This window comes from Lathyrus oleraceus, chromosome 7 (assembly GCF_024323335.1).
Source record: "Lathyrus oleraceus cultivar Zhongwan6 chromosome 7, CAAS_Psat_ZW6_1.0, whole genome shotgun sequence".
Taxonomy (NCBI): domain Eukaryota; kingdom Viridiplantae; phylum Streptophyta; class Magnoliopsida; order Fabales; family Fabaceae; genus Lathyrus; species Lathyrus oleraceus.
In genome coordinates, this window is record NC_066585.1 from 503,405,533 (window position 1) to 503,418,266 (window position 12,734).

Below are 12,734 nucleotides of genomic sequence, written 5' to 3' on the forward strand. Positions count from 1 at the left end.
TTGCTAAAATACATGGACCATCAGATCTCCCTCATTAATTGAGGTGGCAGATCTGATGATCCATAATGCGCGTTCCACATATGTTCAAGTCAACAGCGTTGTACACATGGTATTCATAAGGAACGATTAAGATTAAAACGTGGAAGATGGATCCCATGGTTCAGACTCAAGACATATCATCACCGAAGCCAGAGCTCCGGTTGTCTTCTCCGGTGAGCTCCACCAGACTGGTTGAGATGAACCATCGCCAAAATGCAAAACAGGGACATGATCTTAAAGAAAAAACATCATTGAGCACGAATATGACCTCCAATTACTCCAATTCCAAATATATTAAGAGATATATGGAATTGAAAAATGAGGTTCATGATCTGAGTTGCTTCGATTTGGCCTCAAATTAACTCAATCTTCTTGTCTACATTGGTAGGACTTCAGACAACTCAAGCATCAATGGAATTGAGCAATAAATTGAGAGAATCGAAGAGTTTAAAATTTCTGCAAATTACCTTCAATGGAGGTCTGAACACTATGGATCTTGATCTGAATTGTGCTTGGCTTCACTTCAATTTCTTGCAGGAGAGGAATGGAAAGGTTTAGAAGCAATGGATTCCTGGAGAATTAAATTCCAAAATAGTGGAGATTCAAGCTCAAATTCAAATGAATTTATCAGGGTTATCCTATGAGAGTGAAGGGTTTTCAATGAAGATTCAAAGTTGGCGCGATGTGTGTGTCATTTATGAGCAAATGCAGTTGTATATATAGCCAAATCCATGTGATATTTGCACACTCTTTTCAACCTTCCAAATTTGGCAAAGGATGATAGCATGGTGCATGGACGCGCATAGGCCCATGAACTAATAGCTTGAAGTCCAAAATGAATTATCAGATGTGTTGGAGCTAGCATAGAATGCAAGGCAATTGAACATTGATGTTTGAAGTTGGATCCATGCCAAATGATATCAGCCTGTTTAAGCCATGTGCAGCCTATGCATTTCAAGTCCAAAATGAATGAGTTTAAGCTCTTTGGAAAGGTGAGATCAAGAGGAACAAGTTTTATGTTAAACACTTTTTCATTTGGAGCTTGGAACTTGGATAAATTTGAGGTGGAAGTTTGGAAAAATTCGACATATCAAAAATTTTCTAAGTGTCAAGCCATATGTCTCAATATTCCACTTTGCTTAACTTTTTATGGGAGCTTCAAATGAGAAAAGTGTCTTCATAAAAGTTATATCTATATCAAAGTCCTTCAAAATGGTCACCAATTTGATGTCATTTGGATTAGAAATGATAGAGTTATGCATTTTTGAAGTTTGGAAAAATCACTTGATCAATGGTATAGGTCAAAAGTGACCTATAATGTAGCCTCATATCACATGTTCAAAGAAGTTGAATCAGCTCCCACTCCAAACATAAAAGTTTAAGTAGACACATTGAGTTTGATTATACAACTTGGAAATATTTCATCTCATAAAAATTGAGCAAGTTATGGCCTTGGGAAGTTGACTTTCAAATTAGGGTTTAGACAAAATGACCTATAATGTTTCAACATAGAAAATGACTTTCCAAGCAAAACTAGCTCTAGGTCTCAACATGAAAGTTGTTTATAATGTCATTTAGAGTAAGGTTTCTCTTGGAATCATTTTCATATGGTGAAAATTGTAGGAGATAAGGTTTAGGGAGACCCAGTTTTGATTAGATGAATTCATCTGGCCAACCACTATTAACCAACTTGCTAATTTCCAAATCTCTTGACTTTATTGGCTCATGGTAGATCATATATGAATAATATGATGAAATTTGATGTGCCCCTTGATAAATTTGATCAATTGGTGAGATAGCTTGCTGGAGAAGTTACTCAAGATACCCAGTCAAACTAGGGTTTCCAAGGCAAATCACCCTCAGACTCTTGAAGCAAACTTGATCAATATAACATGTAGAGAACATTGGGACTCATATAGATGTTCATAACCATTCTTGGATCAATTCTTGGTTGTTCTCTTTGTTCATGAGGGTCTCAAACCCTAGATGTGATCTTGATGAATCAATGAGATCATGCCCTACCTACAAAAGAGTTAGGCAAATACAAAGACATATTTTTGGTATTTTGGTTAGTGAAATGATAAAATACAAGTATAATATGATCATAAAGTGCTTGGTGATCTCTCCCAAAACAAACCCAATGAAAGAGGGGTAAGGAGGATGCCAATGTATGATCCTAATGCTAATGCTTATGAGGGATCTTAGGGTCAAAATTGAGGTCTTACACCATTCTCGTATAAACCTCTAATTATCACTATAAAGGTAAAATGGATAAGGAATGATATCAAACATGTACCTATAAAAAAGGGGGCTTAAACTTGAGGATATGAAAAAGTTCTTGAATAAAACATAAGAGACTTTTGGGGTCTTCAATGAGAAAATGTGCAAAGAGGTGGAAGAATTAGGGTTGAATCCCTTTAATAAGGGTTAGGAAAATAGGGATGATCAAGAGTCTCCTGTGTTTCTCATAATAAATAAAAGACTCTACATGTTTCTGACACAAGTGAGAGATTAAATCTAATTTGGTGTCTCAATGCTAGGTCATCATTGATAGCATTAAATACCTTGCATGCTTTCCCATCGACTTATCTTTGGGGTTTCCCCTAGATGATGTATGATTCATCTCTTGGACACTTGGAGACATATCTCAGTTTCATACAAGATGGAATTACCTCACAAAGAATGGAATTGCCTCATACAATAGGGACTCGCCTCATACAATAGGATATTGTCCCATGCGATAGGGGCTTGTCTTGATAAGCGGAGGAAAAACAATACTCAATCACTTTGCCCTTTCCAAACCCTAATGCTTAAGGGACTGTGTATTTGTATATTTATGAAGGGCCCGCAAGGGGCGACGTGAGAGGCTTGTGATGTAAAGCCTCGTCCATAATAATTTTTTAATCATCAGTATTCTAGATCGATCACCCATTTATTAGATATGTCGCCCATGTTTGGGATAGCTTTCTAGAGACGAAAAAACTTGGGAAGTGATATGTCTCTAGTCCATAATAATGTGGAAGACGTTATGGGTAATTAAACATTGTCTTCTGAATAATATGGGATTAACTACCCGTTCCCACGTTCTATTAGAAGTGGTTTTTATTTTCTAGGCACTTGGGATCCAGGCCAAAGAAATCATATAAATACCCCAACCCAGAGATTGAGGGGAGAATCTCATATTCACACAAATAATATACAAATGGAGTTTCTCATCTTCTTACGTGTGCTAGCTTTAAACCTTACAACAAACCCTAAAGTCTTTAACAACCCCTATTCACTAGGGATTGTCATGTATTGTACTTTTAACAAGTAAAAACTCATACAAATACATCTTTGGATTAAGGACAAAGAAATTTATGGGATACTACCTCATAGAAAGGGGAAATAGAAGTCAACCTGGAAAAATGTTAGGTCATTGTTAATACGACAACCCTATAAACTAAACTGAAAGAGGTGTATTTTTTTGAAGACAATATTCTACTTATCTTATATCTTTCATTTCTTAAGAAGTCTTAGTGGTTGTCTTGGTACATGAATGAGACATCTATCAAGATCTAATGTATTTCATCAAAAATATACTACAAGGGTCAGAAGTACACTTCCAAAAGATAGACAAAATCAGCTTAATACTTGTAACCAAGTCAAGTAAATTTAGACACTATTTCCAAGCATACCCCATTATGATAAAAACATGTTACCCCATGAAAAAAACACTCTTCAAACTAGGCCTAATAGGAAGGATGGAAAATTGAGTTTTGGAACTTTTTTAGTTTGATATTTCTTAAGAACCAAAGAAGGTGCTCAAAGCATTTCCTTGGCCGACTTCATCGCAAAAACCACAACCGAGGAACAAAACACGTTATTCAAGTGGATAATATTTATGGACGCCTCTTCAATGCAAAAGGCGATAGGGCTAAACTTATTTTAGGAAGTGATCATGGTCTCACGTTGGTAGTTACAATAAGATTTAACTTCCCTAATTCTAACTACCAAAGTGAACGTCAATATTGTTTGGTCGAACTGCGCATAACACTTGAGATGGAGGATGAAATGGTGATAAAGTTTGACTCATAACAGGTCACGTCACAGGTGTAGGGGGAATACCAAGCCAAAAATGCAATTATGCAGAAATATTTGACTATGGTGATAGTTGCCATGGACAAATTCCAAAAAGAAGAAATCCTTGACATAGTAAAGGAACAAAATTTGAAGGCATACCTCATATCTAAAGCATTCAACTCTGAGACACGTGACTACAATAAAATTGTGATCCATTAGGAATTGTTATCCTCAAATTAAACTATATGTGCCATCGATGAAGAACGTGAAGGAGAATTATAAATTAGTTGAATGACACACATCGCTAAATACATCACGATAAGAAAACTACTAGAAGATATAAAAAAGGAATTAAAGATCCAAAGAAAGGCTTGTTCTTATTCGCTCATTGAAGATTGCTGGTACATGGAAGTATTTACAAATCCCTATTGAAAATTTTGATAAAAGAAGATGGAAGGAAGGTCTTATAAGAAATACAAGAAGTCTCAACATGAAAATTCTCAGTAGGACACTAAAAAAGGGATGAAATACCGATTTCGCAAAAAACTTCTTATCAAGCAACTCTTCCAATTTCTTCTTCAGTTCACTCAACTTTGAAGCAGACATCCTATACGGATCCATCGACACAGGACTAGTACCAAGTACTAAGTCTATGGTGAACTCAACCTCACACACCGGTGACAAATCACTGATATCATCTGGAAACACTTATGTAAAATCAAACACCACTTGTAATTAACCAATCACACCTTTGCTTTCAGCCTTCATAGAAGCTAATATCATAAACAACACAACCTCATCCTTCATGAACTCATGTACTTTCTTGGCAAACACAAATAAGTCGTCACTTGCATCAAACTCTAGGAACGACGCCGACTTGTTGAAATAGTTGATATGAACATGGTTGAACTCCAACGAGTTCATTCCAAGGATAACATCGAGTTTATCCAATGGTAGACAGACTAGGTCCATCCCAAAACTCATACTATAAATAGTCAACGAACACTTCAAATACACCCACGACGTAGTCACCGAACCATTAGTTGGGGTATCAATAACCATACTCTCAACCATAGAAGACAACTTTAGATCCAACCTCTCAGCACACTCAAGAGAAATAAAAGAATGCGTTGCACATGTGTCAATAATAGCGATCGGCAAAATACCATTAATAGAACAAGTCCCTCGAATTAATTTTTCTGAGCTAGTAATCTCTGACCCATTCAAAGCAAAGACCTTCCCTCCAAACTGCACCTTCTTGGGTTTCTGGAAATGAGTGCTAATATGATCTGGCTCCCTACAGTTGAAGCACGTAAGACTATTACTCTTACAATCAGCAGTAAGATGTCCAGTCTTTCCATATTTGGAGCATCTCTTCTCAGAATTTCTTGCACTCATTGGCACGATGACCCGTGACACCACAATTAAAGAACTTGATAAAAGCGGGAGTCTCTCCCCTACTTGGACTTTTCTCATCTGAGACCTTCTGCTTCCCTTTTTCAGTTGGAGCACTATATGGTTTCCACGATACTGGTTGTTCCCTTTCTTCTCATTAAGACTCTTATAGTGAGCAAAAAGGCCCCTGATATCATCATTATATGTCCTACACTTATTCACCAGTGTCGCAAATCGACGAATCTCCTGATAACCAATACCTTGCTTGATCTCAGGATGCAGTTCGCTTTCAAACTTGATGCACTTTGACCCCTTAGCACTCGCATCATTGTAGTGTGGACAAAACTTCACCAACTATTCGAACTTAGCAGCATACTCAGTAACTGTCATATTTCCCTACTTTAGCTTGAGGAACTCAATCTCCTTCTTACTGCACATGTCTTCTGGAAAATACTTCTCTAGAAAATGAGTTCTAAACACAGCCCAAGTAACCTCAGTACCAATAACCTCTAGCCTTTGTCGCACATTATTCCACCAGTCTTCGGCCTCTTCTAACAACATGTAAGTACCGAACTGCACCTTCTGAACTTAAGTGCAAGTCATCACTCGAAAAATATTCTTAATCTCTCTAAGCCATGTATGAGTACCGTCAGGATCATATCTGCCCTTGAACGTCATTAGATTGTTTCTATGAAACTTTAGAATCCATGGAACTCATCACCAATCTGATTATGCTGACCTTACATCACTTGAGTCATCGCTTCCAAAGCATCAATGACCGCTAAGTGGTTTCTTCCAGCCATTATGCACACTAGCAAACAGACATTAGAAGAAACAATGCATCGACGATGTTCATACACTCATCGCATACTAGGGAACAAACAATGTTATAAAAAACTGACCAGATGGACCGACCTGCTTTGATACCACTAACGTAACACCCTAAACCCTGAAACTTATATAAAATCATTACTCGATAATTCAAGGTGTCACCAACGACAATCCACAACAAATTTCAAAATATTTATCAAGATGCAGCGGAAAATCATAACAAAATAACTTCATAAATAGTTAATAAACTTCTCAAACACCAAATTTAACATTAACTCAAAAACATAACAAACATATGTCCCCGATGTTAAATATGAAGGTGATGAAGGGTGAAGTAGTGATGGTGAGGGTGAATTGGTGGTGATGAGTGGTGGAGATGATAATGGTTTATAAAGGATGAAGAATGATGGTTATGGAGGTTCAATGAGGTGAAAAGTGAGGTTTGAATGAGGTAATGATTATGGTTTGTAATGAGTTTCCCCTTTTCTCTTCATGCTAGTGCTTTCCTTTTATAACGAGCGTATGTGATTGAATGTAAAAAGTGGGAGTGAATGTGAAAAGTGTGAGTGAGGGTGTATGAGTGAGGTGTCATTTTAAAATATTAAAAACACGTTATTAATCAAATTAATTTTTACGACAAGCTTCATCAAAGGGATGGGCTCAATCTACATGGAATCTGGTCCATTATTTTGGGTTGGACCAACTTGGGTCCATTACATTCTTTTATAGAAATTGGGTCCACTAATATTCTTTAGTTTCTTTTAGTAAAAATTATTTTCGATTCCTGGATCAGTCATTATATTTATCTTTTTGGAAAAATGATCGGTCATTAGGTTAGAAACTTTAAAATTAGTTAAACTATAGTTTAAACCAAAATATATATATATATATATATATATATATATATATATATATATATATATATATATATATATATATATATATATATATATATATATATATATATATAATAGCACCGCATAAAAAACAGGTGAACACTCCCATTCCTTAAAATTGTGTTAAGTATAATATTCAATCATTTGAATTTATAGCAGAATTTAGATTTTGATTAATTTTCTCTTAAGAATTGCTTAAAAAATAATGGTAGCAAAAATAAGATATTCCAAAACAAAAAAAACAAAAATTAACGTTAAAGAAATAGAATATTGTCTAGGACTAACATTTGTTCTTTCTCAATAATATCTCTAACATAATAATATTATCCTAGAAAATTTCCTCAAAAGTTTGATGATAAATACAAAATAGAAGAACCTTTATCAGTCTCGTTGTTCACCTTGTTCCTGATTTCTATAACCTTCTTGTGAGAATTTGAGTGCAATGATGCTTCAAAGGTTGGGCTAGCTGCAGGCCTGTATTCAGGAAAGAGGCGGCCCGACCGGTATCGAACTCCACACGCGTTGCATAGGGTCTTCGGACCTTTAGGCCCCTCTCTCCATTGCGGAGTCTCTGTCACCTCGCAATGAGTACATTTTCTGGGGGTAACTGATTCCTGTAATGAGGATCTCTTCATCTTGATATCATCGGCGCGCTGTGAGGTATTATCCTTTTTCGTTGGCTTTCTTTGGACTCTCCGCTGCGAGATATCCTTTCTTTTTTGCTTACCAGCACGCTGTGTTTTGGATTGATGTTTTTGAAAAGGAGGTATGAATTGAATTAAGAAAAGCTTGTTGAAGCTTGAGAGACGCCGGCGTTTACTGCGAGGACGCTTTGCCGGGATCAATGGTAACTCAAAGTTGGAGTTCTCAACTGAGGAATAACTACTGCTTTCAAAAACTGAAACTGGGCTGTAGGTTTGGCATTGGAGCAAATTTGTTCCCTTGAAAGAGAAGTTTTGGATTGGAATAGTTTTGCCATATTTAGCTCCAGCAGTCTTTGGAAGCTGTTTTATTGTGGAAACACAAAATATAATACAATCAGATACACAAATGACAGACAGACACCGACACTTCAGATTAAAAATGTGTACGAAGCAATGGATATAAAAAGGATAAATTTTCAATAGTATATGTGCGTAGCACTCACACTTCACTTCAGATTAAGAATGTGTTCTACACGTGACACTTCAGACACTCTGACACTTCAGATTAAGAATGTGTCTGATATTCTACATGTGACGCTTCAGATTAAAAGTGTGTCTGGTGTTCGTTCTTAAGGATGTGTCTGATGTTCTACACGTGACACTTCAGATTAAGAGTGTGTCTGATGTTCGTTTTTAAGAATGTGTCTGATGTTCGTTTTTAAGAATGTGAGATTAAGAGTGTGTATGATGTTCTACGTAGTGACACTTGAGATTAAGAGTGTCTGATATTCTAAAAATGGCACTACAAATTAAGAGTGTGTTTGATGTTCTACATGTGTCAGGGTCTATATATGTCTATGATAGGTTGTACGGGTTCGGTACTAGTACCGGATACAAGTATGGGTACGTGATACAAAAGTTTTAGAGAAACTAAGGTTTGAGTAGGATAAGATTATACAAAGAAACATACTTGTATCTTAATACTTGATAAGAGATCGTATTGATCAATCTCCCTAGAAGACACTTAGAAAACAGTTTCATCAAAGGATACTTAATCATTAAAATCATCAAAAGACATTTAAAAAACAGTTTCATCAAAGGATACTTAATCATTATAATCATCAAATTCTCCCTTTTCACTTACTAGTCCTCGTCGTTCTTTTAAGCTCGAATTAACAATATTTCTTCTGTCAATATCAGAAAGTTCCTGCATAACATCATTGTAGTAATTCTCAATTCCCGCTAAAAATCCTGACCAACAAAACGTCATATAGTCATCAAAGCAAGCCCTATCAAAGTTTCAAACCCTATCAAACAAATTAGTCTTCCCTAGTAACCAAACACCGAAAACATGACCCAGATAATCAAAATGTATGGTCCAATGCTCATATTCAAACCATGCACATAACTAATCTATCAAGTATCAACCACGGAAACAAAAAACTCACAGAAGCAGAGAAATTGTTCACAAGATTTGGTTTCTCATTTTGAGTTTGGCCGCACAAATCAAACGATGGTACTGAGAAAACACCAAGAGATGGCTCTTCAATGTGTTTGAATTGGTCATTCCAATCTTGTTCCACAACATCAGTTTCCACATCATCATCAAGTGGAAAATCAAAAAACTCAACAACATCACCAAGAATCTCATCCGACACACCGTTAAAATTGTTGTCGAAAAACCAACAGTTCTTCATATTAGCATTATCCTGAAAAGGTCAAAACCGTCCATGAGTGGTTGGAAATTCAACCATAACACATAACACATAGCACCTACCTGTCCGTGTCGTATCGGACATCTGCACCGACACTTGAATTTATTCATTTTTTCAAATTGTTACCGATGTTGGATCTTATGCTACTTCACATTTATTCTACTACTCCTAGTTATTAAACTTAAAACAACTGCATGTACAAATTTGATAAGATAACCAGCTAGTGTACAATGTTCATACTGCAATTGAAGAACCAACACAACAAAGGGAGTGTGTCGGAAAAAACAAACAAAATTGAGATTTGAAAACACTTACCGGAACTGAACTGGAAGTTTAAACGGCGGTGGCGGTAGAGTGAATGATGAAGAGATGAGGAAGCCCTTATCTGCTGCTGCACTTGATTGATGATGCTGTCTGGTCTGAGCTGTCCTAACTGTAATATAAATGAATCTTTGCCTCTTTTTCTTAGTTGCCCCATGTGACATGTTTCTTCTCATATTCCACGTTACAAACTTTTTTTATTGTTTGTTGTTTTCTTTGATTGAGAATGTTTTTTAATATTATTTTTAGTAATTATTGGGTGATAGTTTTTTTTAATATTGAAACTAAGTTGTAGTAGGATCTATAGTTGATACGGAAAATAACAAAAGTTGTGAGGATAATGCGCGAAGATCTATTTTGATCTTATGAAAAAAACTAGTAAGATTTAATTTAGTTTTTTTTTTTCAATTTGAAAAGATATAATTGCTATTTTAAGTTTTATTTTTCCAATTTGAAACGATTCACCAGGGTCGTTATTGAGGCGTACCTCCATGGTGGAGATGGGATGGGGATCCTACTAAGGAAGCTTCTTTAAGATATACCACATGTTCCTAGTTAATAACGTTCAGATACAACAAGTTTGTAGTTAATTACGGACACTGATTCAACACATGGGTGCGTCGTGGAGGTGCTATAGGATTTTCACGTGATGCACGAAGATTTCCATCGATCAGGTGTTTACTGTGGAAATTGGTAAACAACTGCCGGTCCTCCCTAGGTTTTAAAACGAAGGGTTACTTGCAGGATCGACCAGTTGATCCTGGGACATGTGCTAGTGCAAGTGAGGCTTGTCCAGACTTCGACGGAATGACTTTGTGAGGAACGGCTCCTAACAAAGTGTCGAACAAGCGTAGGGTTTTTCCACACGAACGGTTTTAAACAATGTTATCGCATATAGGTGACTCGTGACCGACAGCGCTACAACATTCAAAAGAGGTATATGACGAACACGCTTTTGGTGAACTCTATTATCGTAATAGAATCTGTGTCGACAGCGTAAACGACAACGCAAAATGATAACTCAAAAGTAAAAGAAATTAAGATAAAATGTTCAACGGGAACAATTGAAAAGTAGGGAAGTTGCATTGAAATAAATGTGGTGATTCACGTACATAGCACTCTCAGAAAAAACTCTTGCTTCCTCGCGCTGGGAATGAGAAGTTTTCTTACAAGTGATTTCGTAGTACAAAGTGAATACCTCGAGCCCCTTGTGGGATACTCCTATTTATACTAAACTAGAGGAAACTACTCATAAGCTAACTCCTAGAAACTAGCAGATGTTATGACACACGATCTGCATAACCGCTGCACCCATGTCTTGCTAACTGCTCCACATTATGGCGCTCTTATTCCTTTTGAAATTGCTATTTTATTTTAAATTTCAAATTTCTCCCGCCCAGACGTTATGGCGAAGCTGTCTTCTGCACATTTGACTATAATTCTTTAAGTCCCAAACCTCGCGTTGGTCGACATAATGGCCTGTCGACGGAGCCAACTTTCCTTGTCGGCTTCGTCCTTTGGTTTGTTTTTCCTTTCTTGCTTGCTTCCAACATCTCTTTATCTTTGGTAGGGTATGATCCCCACATTCATAGGACTCTTTCATTACTCATGTTTTCAACCTGCCTTAGGAATATTTCGTGGTAACAAAGTGCCCCCCAGAGATGCCATTTTCGACTGTCGACGTTGATGAGATGATGGCATCTCTGAAAGTGTCGAATTACCCCTTACTGTTCCCGCTTCTACTTAGTGGGACTTCTATTTACCCTACGTGGGTGACGTCAGACAATCATGACGAACATTTCTTCTTCTCCTCGACACGCACAAAATCAAGTCTACGTCGTTTCACGTCTTCAAAACTGAACGTGTTTGTCTTTTCGCTTGCCATCTCTCCTCCACGTGTCTGTAGGCGTGAGAACATGAGTATACATATTGGCCCTGGAAGTTCAACCGCTCCCACTTCTCTGTTCAGGGTTTAAGCTCTATAAAATCCTCATTCCTTCTTCTTCTTCTCTTTTTTGCTTTCTTGATTCAGCATTCACTTATTTTTCTGCTTTTGTGAAAACTCTTCCACTCCATAACGAAGAAACCTTCTGTTCTTTCCATGGCCAACTCTAACAAACCTTCTGCTGCTGAACTCACGCGCCCCATCAACATTGATGGCAGGGAGTATGTTCTTGAGCCTTCATTGGTAGAAGAAAAGGAGAAAATCTGGCGCTCTCAGGTATTAATTCCTCTCTCTGGCTAATGAACCCTTAGCGTTTCTAGGTCCTCTCCCAGAAAACCGACACCCAGAGGTTACCAAGAACGACTCTTCCCTTTTTCTCGCCGGTCACATTTCTGAACCTGTGATTTCTGCTCAACAACCCTTCTCCCTTCGATACGTCGATAGGAATTTCAAGACCGCTCCTCCTAGGATTTGTCCTAAGTTTTGTGCCTGGACGGACCGGTTGGAAACGGAGAAAATCGACCACTGGAAAAGGACAGGCATCTATACCCTTTTATAGATTGTTCGTTGTGGCCCTCCCCAGTCTTGTGGCATGTTATTAGCCGCCCTTCAATTCTGGGAGAGTTCGACCAACTCCTTCCATACTAGGTGTGGCATGATCACGCCGACACTTCTAGACATTGCTGCCATCACTGGCTTGAGACCGACTTGCGAAGTCTTCGACTGCGAAGCTGTAGCGCCAGTTTCCTTGAGGTTCGACGTTGGCGACTCTCACAAACCAACATACAACAACTTTATTGATCATCACGCCACTTCTGCAGACCCTGTGACCGATGAGGAACACATCGTTTTCTTGACCCTTTGGTTGTCCCGCTTTGTTTTCTGC

General features: G+C 37.5%; 2 protein-coding genes across 2 annotated transcripts; both read right to left on the minus strand.

Moving 5' to 3' along the window:
• Positions 1 to 4,478: 4,478 nt before the first annotated feature.
• On the minus strand, positions 4,479 to 6,057 carry LOC127104609 (uncharacterized). The gene is made up of 4 exons (XM_051041788.1): positions 5,989 to 6,057; positions 4,851 to 5,850; positions 4,633 to 4,799; positions 4,479 to 4,499 (listed from the first exon to the last, which is right to left on the minus strand). Exons 1-4 carry the CDS (start codon positions 6,055 to 6,057, stop codon positions 4,479 to 4,481), a joined length of 1,257 nt encoding a protein of 418 aa, XP_050897745.1.
• Positions 6,058 to 7,471: 1,414 nt separating this feature from the next.
• LOC127101384 (GATA transcription factor 11) lies at positions 7,472 to 10,066 on the minus strand. The gene is made up of 4 exons (XM_051038772.1): positions 9,898 to 10,066; positions 9,316 to 9,576; positions 9,012 to 9,074; positions 7,472 to 8,227 (listed from the first exon to the last, which is right to left on the minus strand). Exons 2-4 carry the CDS (start codon positions 9,562 to 9,564, stop codon positions 7,565 to 7,567), a joined length of 975 nt encoding a protein of 324 aa, XP_050894729.1. The 5' UTR covers positions 9,565 to 9,576; positions 9,898 to 10,066; the 3' UTR covers positions 7,472 to 7,564.
• Positions 10,067 to 12,734: the final 2,668 nt, after the last annotated feature.